General features: G+C 51.8%; 6 protein-coding genes across 6 annotated transcripts; 3 read left to right on the forward strand and 3 right to left on the reverse strand.

Moving 5' to 3' along the window:
- Positions 1 to 2,403: 2,403 nt before the first annotated feature.
- On the forward strand, positions 2,404 to 3,967 carry CTAM01_10768 (glycolipid 2-alpha-mannosyltransferase; the record flags this gene model as incomplete). Its single annotated transcript, XM_060526781.1, has 2 exons — positions 2,404 to 2,778; positions 2,984 to 3,967. The coding sequence occupies 2 exons, from the start codon at positions 2,404 to 2,406 to the stop codon at positions 3,965 to 3,967; spliced, it is 1,359 nt and encodes a 452-aa protein (XP_060378569.1).
- A 473-nt stretch (positions 3,968 to 4,440) lies between these two features.
- On the reverse strand, positions 4,441 to 6,111 carry CTAM01_10769 (uncharacterized protein; the record flags this gene model as incomplete). Its single annotated transcript, XM_060526782.1, has 4 exons — positions 4,441 to 5,064; positions 5,124 to 5,145; positions 5,353 to 5,433; positions 5,762 to 6,111. 4 exons carry the CDS (start codon positions 6,109 to 6,111, stop codon positions 4,441 to 4,443), a joined length of 1,077 nt encoding a protein of 358 aa, XP_060378570.1.
- Positions 6,112 to 8,865: 2,754 nt separating this feature from the next.
- On the reverse strand, positions 8,866 to 9,423 carry CTAM01_10770 (uncharacterized protein; the record flags this gene model as incomplete). Its single annotated transcript, XM_060526783.1, has 1 exon — positions 8,866 to 9,423. One exon carries the CDS (start codon positions 9,421 to 9,423, stop codon positions 8,866 to 8,868), a length of 558 nt encoding a protein of 185 aa, XP_060378571.1.
- A 1,419-nt stretch (positions 9,424 to 10,842) lies between these two features.
- CTAM01_10771 (acetyltransferase) lies at positions 10,843 to 11,444 on the forward strand (the record flags this gene model as incomplete). The annotated part of the gene is made up of 2 exons (XM_060526784.1): positions 10,843 to 11,056; positions 11,116 to 11,444. The coding sequence occupies 2 exons, from the start codon at positions 10,843 to 10,845 to the stop codon at positions 11,442 to 11,444; spliced, it is 543 nt and encodes a 180-aa protein (XP_060378572.1).
- A 40-nt stretch (positions 11,445 to 11,484) lies between these two features.
- CTAM01_10772 (FtsJ-like methyltransferase) lies at positions 11,485 to 12,758 on the reverse strand (the record flags this gene model as incomplete). Its single annotated transcript, XM_060526785.1, has 2 exons — positions 11,485 to 12,593; positions 12,656 to 12,758. 2 exons carry the CDS (start codon positions 12,756 to 12,758, stop codon positions 11,485 to 11,487), a joined length of 1,212 nt encoding a protein of 403 aa, XP_060378573.1.
- Positions 12,759 to 13,166: 408 nt separating this feature from the next.
- CTAM01_10773 (DEAD/DEAH box helicase) lies at positions 13,167 to 15,619 on the forward strand (the record flags this gene model as incomplete). Its single annotated transcript, XM_060526786.1, has 3 exons — positions 13,167 to 13,397; positions 13,467 to 14,705; positions 14,762 to 15,619. The coding sequence occupies 3 exons, from the start codon at positions 13,167 to 13,169 to the stop codon at positions 15,617 to 15,619; spliced, it is 2,328 nt and encodes a 775-aa protein (XP_060378574.1).
- Between the last annotated feature and the right edge of the window lie 293 nt (positions 15,620 to 15,912).

Raw genomic sequence — 15,912 nt, forward strand, 5'->3', positions numbered from 1 at the left:
GCTGTACAAGGATGGCCCGACAAGCCCGACTACTACGATGTCATCTCTAGATAGATTGGACTTCAGCGACATGTACCGGCGAAGCACTTGATGGCTGGCGTAACACGCCGTACAACTCCTCCGAACTGCTAACTCCCCTTCGCAAGACATCTCAGAACCTCATTCAACTTCGCCAAGCTCACCTGCACGTATGGCATGTTGAAGTTCATGATAGCCAGACGATGTTCTGGATTTAGATAAAGTCAGACTGCCAGCTCCCACGGCGATGCACCCAAATTGTCACCAAGCATTTCCCACCCCTCCAGTCCAACCATATCATGACACTGAAGGACACCAATAAACCAAATATGATGCACCCAAGAGCCGTAGATCCTTGGGATAACCAACAGACAAAATGCAGCCACCCTTCCTCATCAAACTTTGGTATGTCCACGACTCCACACGCCCAAATCTGTGCCGCAAAGCGGTTTTTGTCGTATAATATCCCATCTGGAAACGGCAGAGAATTTGCGTAATCGAGGTCGAAGTGCGAGGATTGTCCAAGACCGGCGAGTATCAATACCATGGACATCAATGCGAGGATGACGCTGATGATCAGCATGAGAAACAGGCTGAATCGCGCCCACTGCACCACTACTGCACCATCGCAGCAGGCGTTGTCGGCGGTAGCTGCGACCATGATCCCCCTGTTCCACACTCCTGGTTCCCAGATAAGCCTGAACAGAGAACTTCACGATTCGAGTCGAAGCTAGAATTTGCTGTCACTTGGTCCTACGAAGCTGAAACCTCTCGGAGGTCCACCGCCCCATAGACATCACCGGTGTTGGTCTCAGTGCCGTGTTTTCACGACGCCATCGGAAACAGACCCCCCTCGCGAGCCGATTCGGCCAGCACAGATTCGCTGGGTTCCCGTATGGACACGTTCTCGTTGACTCAATGGATGAACAAGTATACGAGCGTTACCGAGCAGTCTACAAAAAGAGATCAGTGGACGCGTTCAAAAACATCTGTTCTTTTTTTGAGCATGAAGAGCATGGATATCATATGCTGAATGGTGTGATTCGGCCCCATTACGAATGGGGAAACCTGTATATCGTTAAGCACCTACTTGAATCCAGCGGTGGACTGTAATCAACTAGATTCAACTCTTATGGCATCAATTCTTCGGGGGACAATTGTCTCACCGGGGCTGCCCGTAGATGGCGGGAGGGCGTCCTTGACTATTTGCTCGAGTTCGGCATGAACCCCAAAGGGGTCATGGGCGACATTCCCCCCCTTGCCGCGGCAATACGTGCTGAAGTATTTTCATGGTACGGAAGCTTGTCAACCATGGCGCGAGTCCGCATGCTTGGCACGGAAGAAGCCTGTTTCAGTATGGCATATGTCTTGAACATACAGCAATACTTGAGTTCCTCCTAGATAGAGATGTATCATGCAGCGACGGTAGAAAAAGTGGAACGCGAAGGACGAGATGAATACATGTGCTACATAGTGGAGGTGTTTTTCTTGACATCTACGTCCAACCATTGTCAGATCAATCTATCATATTTTCCTTAGTTCGCAGCAAAACTGAACAACCAACCAGGTCTTGTTTCCAGCGGGCCATGGATGCTTGACACTGCAATCAACGCACAGGTCAAAGCTTGCATATAAAGGCCAGTATCATTGTTCCTCTTTGACTCCAAGCCAGCAAGACCTCTTCAACATTTTGCTGGTCTTTGGATTGGTAGCAATCCTTCGTGCAGAAGCAGGTGTCTTTGGTGCTGAAAGATCCGGCGATGACAAGTTGGGCATTGACATCAATGATGCTTTTCTGCTGTGGTAAAGAAAAGCTTGACAGTCTCCTGTTCTGCCATGTGAAGATTAGGGAGCTCAAGGCATGGAATTAGAAGGCTGTCACAGATTCGAAAATGAATATCCAGAGTGCGTTTAATGATTATCACACAAGCCTTCAGGTGAAATCACGTGTCTCAGGAGTATATCTTCCGGGTATGGCCTCACCGAGCTGCCCTGGGCGCCTGAGGCGCAGACCTCTCGGTGAGGTCTTCAGATCACCAAATCACGTGTTGAAGAGGCATCAACATACACGCTCCTTCCTCTCTTCTAGATGAGAAGAATTTTAAGCGAGGCGCTAGTGAGGTTGTGTGCCTCACTGCTTCTTCGTTAGCCGCCCACACGACTTCTCCTCCTGTCAGCATCACGATCTCAGCTTTCCCTTCGACCAACCTTCTCCCCCACAACAACCTCATCCAAACAAATCCACCCTGAGCGCACGTCGCCGCTAGATTCCCTTTTTTGCGCCAGCCACGGCGTGAAGTTGATGCCTTCTCCCTCACCTTCACTTGTTTTCCCCCTACAGGCTACATCTTACCCCTGATCGTACACCTCGATACAGCGGCCAAGATGGCGGCGCACAGCCAGCTGTCTCTTCGATCCTGTGCTTCTCTAGTCTTCTGGACTGCACTGGCTCTTGTTCAGGTTCCCCTTGCTTTGTGTGGTTCTGTCCACATTCACGATGCTTTGCCACGAGCTGCCTTTGTCTCGCTGGTCTCGGAGCAGCAAAAGGAGCAGATGGTAGCCTCTGTTGCTCAGCTCGAGCAGCGATTCAACCACAAGTACCGCTACGACTGGGTATTCTTCAGCCATGAGGAGCTTAGCGAAGAGTTCAAGGACGCTACCTCCAACGCTACTGCCTCGACTGTCACCTATAACCTGATCCCCCAGCAGCATTGGACTATCCCGAGCTCTGTTGACCCCGGTCGCTTCGAGGCTGGTCTGGTGCGCACTTAGGGAGTGAACGCCGACAAGGCCCTCATCAAGACTGCCCATCACAGACGTCGCTGGTCTGCTGGACTCTTTGCCCGAGAGAAGCGTCTTCAGGCCTACGATTGGTTTTGGATGGTCGAACCTGGCGTAAGTAGGCATCGTTCTTTCTTCCCTTCCCTCCTTTGCTTTGTCTTGGCTAACAAGGCTCTTTTTCTAGACCAAGTTCCTCTGTGATATTACGGTCGATGTCTTCCGTCTCATGCGAGACCGCGGAATTGCCTATGGAGTCAATGAGGTTTCTTTCGAGGGTGCCGCTGACTCTGAGCTCCTCTGGAAGAGTACCAAGTCCTTCATGGATACGCATCCCGACATGGTTCGACCCACTGCCGATATCACCTGGATCCTAGGCAACAGTGCCAAAGCCAACAAGCCTACTCGTTCATCAGACTACTACGTGGATGAGGCTGACGATATGGAGAGCTTCGACCTGGGCTTGGAGGACGAGGGCTGCAGGGCCATCGGACAGGGAACTGAGGGTGACATGCCCCCCGGTGTTTTCCTTAAAGCTGATCCTCAGCAGTGCGAGCCAAACACTGTTGCCGATGCCTTTACCACTCGGCTTGCTGCGAGCTACGACCAGTGTGACATGGACACCCCTATTGAGATTGGCAACCTCAACCACTTCCGCGGACCTGAGCACCGCTCCTACTTTGACTATCTCGACAATGCCGGCGAGTTTTACTACGGAAATACCAGCAACGTTCCTGTCCACTCTCTGAGTGCCAGCATGTTCCTCCCACGCGACAAGTTCTGGCTCCTCGGTGACATGGTTTGCGAGATGCATGGCCTCCACAGCTGCCCCCCGATGCCTCACCCGACCTACAACTCCAACCTGCAGACCGAGAATAGCCCCAAATACCTAGCCGATGTAGTAGAAGCATCTTGGTTTGGCGCCTATAAGGACAACCAAGTCTTGCTCATCCACCTCGTCTGGGAGAGAATAGCGTCCGATATGGCCCGCCAGAGAGGTATCCCAGCAGCCCAGCTCGGACACACTGCCCTCGATGAGCGTAACTTCAAGCTCTACAAGCCCGAGAGATACCCAGTCGATGTCACGCTGACTTGGTACTCGCTGGAGGATAGCTGGCGTTCCTGGTCTTGCGATCGCCTCAAGTGGTTTCTTGGGGTGTTGGGATGGTAATCTTTTGACCTGGAAATCGGAATTAGCCCCTGGGGCTCGGGTGTGTATGGAGAGCCAAAGACGGCGCTTCCAAGCAGCAGGGCAAGGGGGTTCAAACTTGGGATTTCACTTGTTTCGCGGTACAATTTAACCTACACAGCTTCTATCAGCACCAGGTAGCCATCCTCAAAGAATGACTGATGATTCATACCTAACATTTCGCCTGACCTGCCTGGGGTACCCACTTCACCTAGGTTCAGTGAATCGTAGACTAGTCCGATCAATACGACTGCGAACATGGCGCCAGGCAAGACTGTGAATTCACCACACGGGCGTGTTTTGAGAATCATCCATGGATACAGTAAACCCATTGAGCTAATCAAACTTGTACATTGAATGCTACGGCAAAGTCAAACATGTTCCCTCGTACCTCAACCTCAGCATCGCATAACGAACCCATTTTGCCGGTAACAATGTCAATCTTCCCCATACCCTTAGTGGTCGTGGTCGTCATTGCGATAAGGCCAATCCGAGTAGGCTTCATCATCTTTGCTATCATCCGCGTCCTCTTCCATCCGTCTCTCTCGCCTCATGGAAGCCATGGCCCTACAAGCGACGCAATTGTCTACTGTCTCAATATAAGACGCCGGCCCTGCAACCGTATACTCGCTGATTTCCATGCTGACTAGTCTGTGGTAATCGTTGAAGTCCGCCGTGATGAGGAGCTGATGATCGCGAGGGCTGGAAAGGCCATGTTCATCGTCGAGTCCATACCATGCATGGCATGCCATGTGGCCTTGACCGTAGGTGCAAAGGAGTGGAACAAACTTCATACGGGGTTCAGCATTGTATTGGCTGGCGAAGTAGTCGTTGATTGCGTCTCTTCCTTCAAAGGTTGTTCCTTCGCAGCGTGGAAGATTGATGCTTGTCGTCAAAGTCGCGTCGTCGGTGAACCATTCCCAGCTGCTATGGAGACCTCCGGCGTTGATGTTGTCTATGAGGGGTTGTAGATGAGTATGCAGTATTTCTTCGAGCCAATCTACGTTCTCGTCATTGCACCAGAAGTGGATGGCTTCCTGGACGGGGTCAATTTCGGGGGAACCATTCATGGTGAAGACCTGAAGTAATGTTTAGCAATGCAACAATGACCGCAAACTTTCTCTCTCTTGCAGCTTACGAAATCAATGGGGAGCCTCTGCCTGTATTCGGATAGATACCAGAAAACGGAGAGACTCTGCGAGGTTGTGGGATGATGGCAAAGAACCGCGAGCGCAGAGCGTAGATGGACGTCGTGTTGTTTTGGGTGGGGCGACAGAAGATCAGGGATATAATAGCAAGTGATGTTGACAGCCCCTTGGAGGCTCCTTCGCGTTCCCAGTGAGTAGGATAAGGAAGAGCGAGCTTACCGGACATGCAGCTGGAGGATGTCGTTGAAGAAGTTGCGATGCCAAAACACCAGGAAGTCGTTCTTGAGAACGCTTGCCTGTCTGTGCAAAGCAGAGACCACTTGCCGTTGAGTGCCTTCTAACGATGATAAGAAATGATTTTTTTTCCTTCTATTTTTTGTCAATCCATGCTAATGTCATATTCAAAAGTTAAGTTCCTCAATGTTTCCAATGACATATGAGCGAGTTTGCGCCTTCCGAGTCCCGTCATTGCACCTTTGTTTCTTGTGACAGCTGACTGCACAATGCCTCTGCTAATTATTACGCAGTTTCTTCGCTGACGCTTTCCAAGTGTAAATCAACTTTTCTGGCTCTTGTTGCCTCGACAAGCTGATTGAATGCACAGTCGAGCGCCACAATCTTTGAGTACCTGAACTCCACTCTCTTGATCATGACATTTTTGTCGAGGCATATCACAAAGGCTGCCCCGAACTTGCCGACGCGGAAGTCCCCTTTCATATTTTCCTCCGCCCTGAGCGACTCTTTAGTCTTGCTCGCCTCCTTGGCCTTGTTCGCCCCCTTAGTCGTGCTTTCCCGTATTAATCCTTCCCAAAAAGAGAAGATTTGGGCCTGTACGACAACTGTAGAGACTGGGATAAATCTGCTGGTTCTGACTTGATATGCAGTTGGACTGTCGCTTCCAAGTGCTTCGATTATGTTGCACTTTTCATGTACGACGTAGTCTGGGTACCTCTTTTCGTCGAGTGAAGGATCGATCATGGTGCAGTCGTCGGCAAGCTATTCTAGCACACTTCTATCGACCGTAGCCAATCCGAGCATAAAATTTTCAGCTGCCTCTTCTAGCAAGCGACGAACTTCCAAGTTGTTGTATTTGACCTCAGTGCCGTTCCCTTGCTCCTTCACTTTCTTGATGATGTCAAGGACAGGACGAATGGTTTCGTCAGAAGCAGCCACTACACACGATTTTAGATGGGTATCGTATCACGAAGGTGTATCTACCTTACTTTCTACAGATACGTGGGCGAGCTTCTCTAGTGGTCGATGCAATGAAGCGTGTGATAAGGTTGTGTTCTAGGCGAGTCTTGGTCGATTGAATTCTGAAGATGATGTTTGGTAGTCTTTTTTGTTGTCACGAAAATTCACTTGGCCATATTGGATAGTTCATATTGGCATTTAAGCATTATTTAAGAACATTTGATGTTGGGCCTCCTTGGTGGAGGATAGAACATGAGATACGATTACTTCCAGATTGGGAAAGCCGGGAGTCACGCCAAATAGGGTCAGTACATTGATGAACAGGACAACAAAGCGAGAACAAGGCCAAAAGCTGTGATACCCGAGAGCGCAGATCATTTTGGCGGTCAAGTGATAAGTTGGGAGATGTGGCGGCGCAGGTAATCGGTAATTAAAGGATGCAACCCTCACAAACTCACATTATCGTGTCAGCGGGTGTCGGGAAAAGATGCCGGGACTGAACAGTCGAGAGCTTGGTAGGCCGCACAAGGATGATGCTTCCTTCTTTTTATTATATCATCATGTCACTGTTCAGGTTGATGCCCTTCCTATTCACGAGTTCAAGATCAGGATCGAGATGATGGACCTTACATCACGAAGGTCGAAATTGAGGCACAGGCACTGTGTGGCGTCACGACCTCGTGTTACCACTTCCCTTCAGGACTGAACAGAAAAATGGCAACATCGCTTTGAGGGTGTGCTCCTAGGCTTGTTGAGGGACGTTCAGAAGTCTGCTGACCATCAGGATGCCTCTGTCGGCCTCAGGTCTAGACCCCTTACAAGCTCAATCTTCTTCCTTCTGTCATTGTTCACAACCAGGACCCAAATCTATCTTCCTTGTACAACTACATGTGACCCAATTAGCTGTGGCATGGTTAGTTTCCTAATCACGGTGCGAATTTTGGTGATGTGTCCGCGGTCGGAGATGTGTGGTTTCGATGCAGATAGTGGTTCTGTTGAACTCGACAAACAGCCCCATCGCTACTTGCTTTAATACATGCCGGTTTCTGCCTTGTCTGTCTGCGTACGGCATGGCCATACACTCTCAACTCACCACTGATATAGCTTGATTTTTGGAGTATTCTCACACCATTTGAGGCCCAGATTTAAACAGGTAGCTCCGATAATATGGTGCCCTTGTGAGTTTAAGGGGGGTCAGCGGTGCGCTCGCGTCTATAGCTCTCGATATCTCCGTACTTCTGCATTAACAAAGGGAAGGAGTGCTTGGGTTGCCCTCACCAGACACTCGAGGTCGTCATGTATGGTGATCTCAGTGACTTTGATTTATTTGGATCTGGGGTATTTATATAGGTGAGATTCTTGATTTCCCGCGACTTCAAGGGATGATTGTACGAGACTCAGAGGCAAATATCGAATGATGCCATGATCCGGAAAAGTGAAGAGCAAATGCATGAGCCGCTTGGCCTTCTGAGGAGGAGGCAACACATCAACATCCATCTGCTGCCTAATACCTGGCTCGCTCTCGTACTTCCTTCGCGATCTATCTAATTGGTCGATACCAGTGTCCCTCGGGACTCACCTACACAAAATCCAAGCATCTCAGCTGGCCGGCAAATCTCGCGACCAGTGTCACTAGCCTGCCATGTCAAACCTGATCCGAATCTTTTTCAAGGACTGCAACAAGCGCGGATGGCCCAATTTCGGAGTGGCGTTTGCTCAGGTTGCGACTCTTAACATGAGACTCAATGTTTCGGGTTGAATCTACAAGAATCATGACGAGATCGTCAAAGAACACAAGACCGACACTTCCGACATGGCGTCCAAGTACCGAGATTTGGAAGTCGCGCCCATAATCAATCTCTCCGGCCGCGGCCGCGTCACCTACCATGTGCACGAAGTAGCAGATGGAGTTTCTCGAGCAGGCTGGGTCATCATCAGTGAGTAGATCTTCATCCTCGATATCGACAACGCAACCCAAGTCCAAAAAGCGGAGTGTCGATCCATCGTAGGTGAAACACATCTGTTTATCAGCGATTACTTCAAGTTTCTCATGAGGGATGATGCATACACTGAATCCACCATCGAGCAATTCTATATGCCTAGGAAGGTGATGGCAGTCTCAGAGTCGAGGAAAGCATCTCACCTTGTGCGAGTGGCACTATGTTTTGATGCAATAGGATGAGACATTGAAGACTTTGGCGAGTTCAGTGCAAGAGTTTGGTTCACGCGACTGAATCTTGAATCGTCTCCCCACTCCTCCAACAGACCTGACACCAAGCTCGCTGTCAATGTGGAAAAAGGACGGCATTGTGAGTTGACTCTTATCAGTCCAGGTAGTCAGATTGCTGTAAATAACGAATGCCCACATTCTTGCTCGCAATGGCACGAAGATGTCACGAAATCAAAACTAGAAAGAAAGCGTGCTTGGAAGCCTTTGCTGTGATTTACCGATGTTTTAATGTGCCTATCTGTTATCCTCAAGGATTTCGTGTAAGCTATGAGGCATGGCGCCCTCTCTGTGAAGCCCCTAGACCTTCTCTAAAACCCGAAATTCCCCTTCATGACCACGACGTCCTTCTTAGACTCCTTTGCAGCGTGTCTCAATCCTTTGAGGCCGCCGCCTGTGGTGATGGTCTCTTGATCTGTGTCTCGGAACTCGATACGTCTGATGAGGCACTTCTCGTCCACATCAAAGATGCAGACCATGCGTGCTCGCTCGAACTCCGATGCAGCCTTGGCTGCAACCTCATTTTCGCAAACTGTCTCAATCCAGAAAGCCTCCAGATAGCAAGTAGCTCTGCCCCTATCGACGACTAGGAGCTTGAAGACAATGCTTTGGTATTCCTCTTGGTCATCCTGATAGTATTGGATGACCGAGTTCGCACCATTGTGGATAGCACCCGGGCTATCTAGACTCCATACGAGCTTGGCGTCCTCTCTCAGGTAACCCTTGGCCGCGACCCAGTCTCCTCTATCGATCGCGTTGTAGAAGCTTCGAATTCTGGTGTCAATGACACTACGCATGGGGCGATCTGACACCTCGTCATTCACCTCGGCGGTGAAATGCTCAAGGTCATCTCGGTCAGTGGACATCATGACGTTCTTGCCGTAAATTTGAAGTTAGCATCTGTCTAGGAAGGTGCAGAGAATATTCACGGGTATACCTGAGATTCCTAAGTCAAGAGACTAGCCTGATTTTGAGTGGTTCGGAGGTGGCTTGGCCTGAAGGATAAGCGATGTTGAACAGCAGCGGTAGATGACTGTGTTTGCGCGGTGCCTCCAGCGATTCTCTCATGCCAAAGGAGATAAATAATTAGAGCAATGTTCTAATACGGTAAGGCGAAGCTGGGCATCAAATGCCCTGAGTTGTGGTTGTGGTGGTTGTGGCAACGTCCAGTGTGGGTGGAGGAAGGAGAAAGGGGAGATGGAGGGAGGGCTGGGAATTGTACGACCTTTTAATGGGGATTGAGATAGGCGGAGACCGGTAGAAGAAAGACGGAAGGTACGATTCTATTTCAAAGGGCAAGTACGTATTCAAGGCTTCTATTTTCTTCCGGCGTATTCGCGTTTACGAGGTCGTTCTATCGCAGGCAGCTGGATTCACGATTTTGACCCTAGCAAATGGGTAGGAGGAAGTCGCATACTTGAGTCGCTTGCTTTCTCTAAGACTCAGTCACTCTCTGAAACAAATTGGTTTTGAGAGCTAGGCCTCCCATTCATACTCAAGGTGATATCAAAGCCTACCCTCCTTCCTGAGAACAAAAGCTGAATGACTGTCCGCATCCTTGCTGATAGCCAGCAGAGCCCATCATGTCCTCGATCACTAGGATCTAGTCATCAAGCCCTGTAACGCTCTTGCAACTGCCAGCATTATCACAATTTGGACCGACTTGCAACAATTATCGACAAGCTTCATTCTCTTCCCAGCCCTCGGGGCAGCAGCCCGAACCCCAAACAGTCTGCAGTACGATCTGCCTTTTGACCCGTATTCTCCGTGTGTCATTTGAGCTGTGTACTCGAATTTCATTCTTTTTTAGAGGCAATATCATGAGAATAAGAGAGGATGGAAGCATGAGGGCAGTAGTAATAGGGAAAGAGGTCACCGATGGAATGACCGGCATAGCATTGTACCCCCACTTGAAGCCCGAAGGCCCCACAAAACTGCCCCCGCGACCGCGACGAGCAACGGAGCGAAGGGAACCCACCCGGAGCGAGCTTACCGAGAGAGGTATAGCAGGGAACCCGGCAGATGGTCTACCCCACCTCACCGGCCCAAACTTGCATTCCCTTCACAGACGGGGGGTGGGTGGCTCGCAAAGTCTCAGTCCGGGCGGATTTGTTCGGAGGCGGGGGTTGAACTTCCCGCTCGATCCCCCTCTTCCGCATGCAGTCTCGAGCTCAACCCTCGTAGAGTTAGGTTTCGTACGGATCCGGGCACCACAGACCAAGGTGGGAGTTTCAAGTATCTTCCAACTACATCCTCTATTCATTCATTCATCTAGGCAGCGGGCTACGATGCCGAATCAGATATCTAAGCAGTGGTATAAGGACGAGTACCTCATCTCCACTGACCGGTCGCTAGTCGACCTCAACGCCGTGAACTATGCCTTTGATTCTGAGCTGCTGTGGTGGACGAAGCGCGTTCCGGAAGTAGCTCTGAAGAGGCTGATAGACAATTCGTTGTGTCTGGGGGTGTACAAACTCCCACAGTCTACCGCCGACATTGCAGGTATGTCGACAAGCCTTCCGTCGCCTTTTCCCTAGGTTCGTTGCCTAACCCTCTAGAAGGAAAGAAAGGCCCTGAACTGGTGGGCTTCGCCCGTATCGTGACGGATTACGCCACCATTGGGTATCTGGCGGACATCTACGTCCTCCCCACGCACCAAGGCAAGGGACTGGCGCCGTGGCTGATGCAGTGCTTGAACGAGATCTTGGACGAGTGGCCCGACTTGCGACGCTTTCTGCTTCTGACGTCCTCGCCGCAAGCGAGTAAGTTGTATGAGCAGGCCTTGGGGACAACGGAATGGGGCGTGTCACATTCAGGGAAGCTGTATCTGCTGGAGAAGCGCGGCCCTGCAATGCCCAACGGTCCGTCAGACGAGGAGGATGAGGATTGAGTGCGGACACCATGTTGGTATTGAAATGTTGTCGTAATCATCATGCCTTAATTGACGTCTTGCCGTATGCTCCGCCAGCGGCCTTTCTTAGCTCAATTGCGCGCTTGTACGGGGGTGCCGTCGGTGGCTGGACGGGGTCCAAAGAGACGTGATCCTCGGGGAGTTGGTATGATGCGTCAGAGTCAAACGCCGACAGGTCACCACATGCGATGAAGGGTGCAATCCATCTAATGTGCTTATCATGATCCGTCGTCTCGTCCGTCTCGTCGTAGGCTTCCACCTCAACAACCTGGCCATCTCCCCTCGTCGCAGACGCCGTGGGAGCAGAGTCCCATTTCCCATTCAGAGGGTTCTGCATAAGCGCATCAGCAATGACAGGCAGCTGGCTTCTCCTCTCCTCGACCATCTTGGGAAGCTCGTGACCAACGCCAAGCGGGTTCTCAAGACTGGCCTGGAAACCAGCAGGGGGTTGGAAGTTGATGCAGACAATGAAGGCCTCCACACTGCTAGCACGAGAGGATCTCGGCTTCGCGACGATGACAGTCTCGAAGAAGATCTTGAGTTGCGCGTAGAGGAGATCGACATTGCGCCCGCGGAAGATCTTGGCGACGAACTTCCCACCGGGCTTCAGTACGCAAAGAGCGAGGTTGAGGGCGGCGAAGAGAAGCTGGGACTGGACGTAGATATCCAGGTCGTGGAGGCCCGTGACGTCCGGTGCACCGTCGCTGATGACGAGGTCGACGCGATGGCTGGCTTGCTGGCTCTTGGAGTTGGCGGCGTCATAGTCGGGATCCAAGGCCTTGAGGAGAAGGGGTACCGTGGCGGGGTGCGTGATGTCGGCACGCAGAGTAATGATCCCGGGGAGAGGGCTAATGGGTTGCAGATCGATAGACACGATCTTGACATCCTTGCGAGGTTGTGTCTCTTCGGTAGCAGTCGCGATCTGGGTCTTCTGCCCTGCGACAGCAGATTCGGGGGTAGCCGGGAAGACGCCCAGCATCTCCTGGCGGAACTTGGCCTCACGATCCTCCCATGCTGAACGACCGAACTTCTCTCCCTTGATGAGAACACGAGACAGCACCTGAGACCAACTACCAGGGGCGGCGCACAGGTCAACGACTCTTGTTACGTTGGCGAACAGGTCAAACTCTGGACCGTCGTTTAGCATTTATAGTCAAAATGTCACGGGATGGCGGGGTAGAATGAGTCACCTTCATCCAATTGCAGCAGCTTGAAGGCACTGCGTGCACGCCAGCCTTGCTCCTTTGCAAGACGGTAGTAAGCATCGCGCTTATCCTTGGAAGATTTGCCCATCTTGAAGTGACAGCGAGAGACGGGAAGTGAACTATCGAGGGCTGATATGAGACGGAAATGGCGGGGGAGGGGAAAATCGCCAGCAATGTTTTTTTTTTGGAGGGGTCAACGCCCGCTATGGCCGCCAAAGAAAATTTGCTGCAGCGCTGTTCTCGTAGGGCTGAATTAGGCTGCGGTCTGTGCATTGCCTGGCGCCCTGGCGCTGTCTCTTCCGGCTGAAGTATTTTCCGGGCCCGCCAAAAATTTCGAGCGGCGCAGCGGCGCCAGCGCTCAATTGCAGTGGACGATATGCGCATCGACTTTTTTTTTTTTTTTTTTTTTTGGGTTGATGTGAAGAATTACTCGCGGGGCATTTTCTCATACCATTGCTTTTGCGCTCCTTGTATATACAATACCAGGACCGTCGATATGCAACACAAGAGGAAGCAACAGCCTTCTGGGGCTGCCCAGAATCCCCAGAAGCGCCAAAAGTCTGCTAGCGGAAAGGCCGCGGCCCCGAAGAAGCGTAAGGTCGCCGTCAGTGCGCTGCCATGGAAGACGGTCGAGGTCCCCGAGATGTTCGACGATGCCGAGGGTTTCTACGGCTTGGAGGTTATCGAGGGCGTTGATGTCGTCAAACATGGGGATAACGTCGAGTTTGTATGTCTTCCAGCCTATGCTTCTCTTCCTCGCCCTCTCGAATACAATGCATGACTGACTACAATCCAGATCGCTGCTGTTCCCTCTGGCGACGAGAAGGAGAACGACGAAGACGAGTTCGAAGGCTTCAGCGACTCTGAGCCTGTCCCTACACAAACCGATACAATAATGGAGGAGGCGGAGGCAGCACCAAAGGCAGAGACCAAGAAGACCAAGAAGGAGAAGAAGGCTGCAGCCAAGGCAGAACAAAAGGCACAACAAAAGGCACAAAAGGTGGAAAACACGAAGGGGGACAAGCCTGCAGACAAAGCCGATGAGACAGACGCCGTTACACCTGCACCCGCAGCCGAAACCGAAGGCAAGAAGAAGAAGGAAAAGAAGCAAAAGAAAGCTCAGCCTAAGCCGGAGGACGCCAAGCTTGAAAGCAACGTTTTCAAGGCTCTCGAGGAAGCTGAAGAGGCCGAGGAGGATATCGACACAGCTCCCTGGGTGGAGCTCGGTCTCTCCCCGGCGACTGTTGCGGCCATTGCCAAGCTCAAGTTCGCCAAGCCAACAAAGATCCAGAGCTCCTCGATACCCGAAATTCTCGCCGGTCACGACGTCATCGGTAAGGCCTCTACGGGTTCCGGTAAGACGCTTGCATTTTCGATTCCCATCGTGGAGGAATGGCTCGAAAAGTTTGAGGGAAAGGAGGACGAGAAGAAGCCGGATAATACACCCTTTGCGCTCATTCTGTCGCCGACAAGAGAATTGGCACACCAAATCACCAACCACATCAAGAATCTTTGCGCCGGTCTGACCCACGCGCCCTTCGTTTGCTCGGTGACGGGAGGTCTGTCAGTCTTCAAACAGCAGAGACAACTAGCCAAGGCAGATATCGTTATTGGTACGCCAGGTCGTCTGTGGGAGGTCATCAGCTCCAGCACGGAGCTCCTGAAGGGGTTCCGGCAAATCAGGTACCTGGTTGTCGATGAGGCCGATAGGCTTCTGAGCGAGGGACACTTCAAGGAGGCGGGAGAGATCCTAGACGCCCTTGACCGTGAGGTTGTCGAAGAGGATGATGAGGATGAGAAGGAGCTTTCGGAGCGACAGACGCTGGTCTTCTCTGCGACGTTCCACCAGGGACTGCAGCAGAAGCTGGCTGGCAAGGGCAAATGGGGCCTCATGTCGGAGACGGAGAACATGGAGTATCTGCTGAAGAAGCTCAACTTCCGCGAGGAAAAGCCAAAGTTCATTGACGCCAACCCCGCCAAGCAGATGGCCGCCGGTCTCAAGGAGGGCCTCATCGAGTGCGGTGCCATGGAAAAGGTAAGAAAGAAGCGCTCGCCCAATCTATCATGATGATCTGATCTAACACGTTGCAGGATCTCTACCTCTACACAATCCTCCTGCTCAACCCGAACCGCCGAACTCTAGTCTTCACAAACTCCATCAGCGCCGTCCGTCGCCTGACCCCCATGCTCCAAAACCTCAACTTGAACGCCATGGGCCTCCACTCCCAAATGGCCCAAAAAGCCCGTCTCCGCTCCGTCGAAAAGTTCACGGCCACAAAAGCAAACACCACGTCCGTCCTCATCGCCACCGACGTCGCTGCCCGCGGTCTCGATATCCCCGGCATTGACCAGGTCGTCCACTACCACGTTCCCCGCGCCGCCGACATGTATGTCCACCGCTCCGGTCGTACCGCGCGTGCCGAGAAGACGGGTCTGAGTATCATCCTCTGCGGGCCGGAAGAGGTCGTGCCGACCCGCAGACTCGCGGCCAAGGTCCACGAGAAGCACTCGAGCAAGAAGAAGTACTTTATGCGCACCATCGATATAGATCGCCGCATCGCTTCCCGCCTCAAGCCGAGACTCGACCTGGCGAAGAAGCTCACTGACGCGACCCTAGCCAAGGAGAAGGGCAACAAGGACGAGGACTGGGTCAAGGCTGCTGCCGAGGAGCTAGGTGTAGAGTACGACAGCGACGAGCTGGAGAAGGCAGGGACGTGGACGGGTCGCGGAAGTCAGCGGAAGAAGAAGCAACAAGAGGACAAGAACATTAGCAAGGCGGAGATGGGAGCCATGAGGGCGCAGCTGCGCGAGTTGTTGTCGAAGCGCGTCAATGCCGGCGTCAGTGAAAAGTACATCACGTCGGGTAATCTCGACATCGAGGAGTTGTTACGAGGCGGCACGGGAGATTTCCTGGGCAAGGTTGACGGCTTGGACTTGGAAGATCTGTAGGATGGTAGCCTCACGCATTCACATAAAGACAATACCATTTGATTTCAATCGTGCAATCAAAACTTTTCATTCCTGGTACTCTTGAGCTGCCTGTTCGGCTCGATACCACGACCAATTATTATATCCATAGCGGAATTCCGTAACTATAACCGTAACCGTAACCGTAACCGTAGACCATGTTCTTGATCGTGACCATCCTAGTATAAACGAAACCGAGCCGAAACCACGACCATGTCCGTATCCGTGTACTGGGCTCGCCGGCCCTCGTCACAGAAGTATAACACAACAAGAAA

This window comes from Colletotrichum tamarilloi (genome assembly GCF_030869305.1).
Source record: "Colletotrichum tamarilloi strain Tom-12 chromosome Unknown Scaffold_52.1, whole genome shotgun sequence".
Classification (NCBI taxonomy): domain Eukaryota; kingdom Fungi; phylum Ascomycota; class Sordariomycetes; order Glomerellales; family Glomerellaceae; genus Colletotrichum; species Colletotrichum tamarilloi.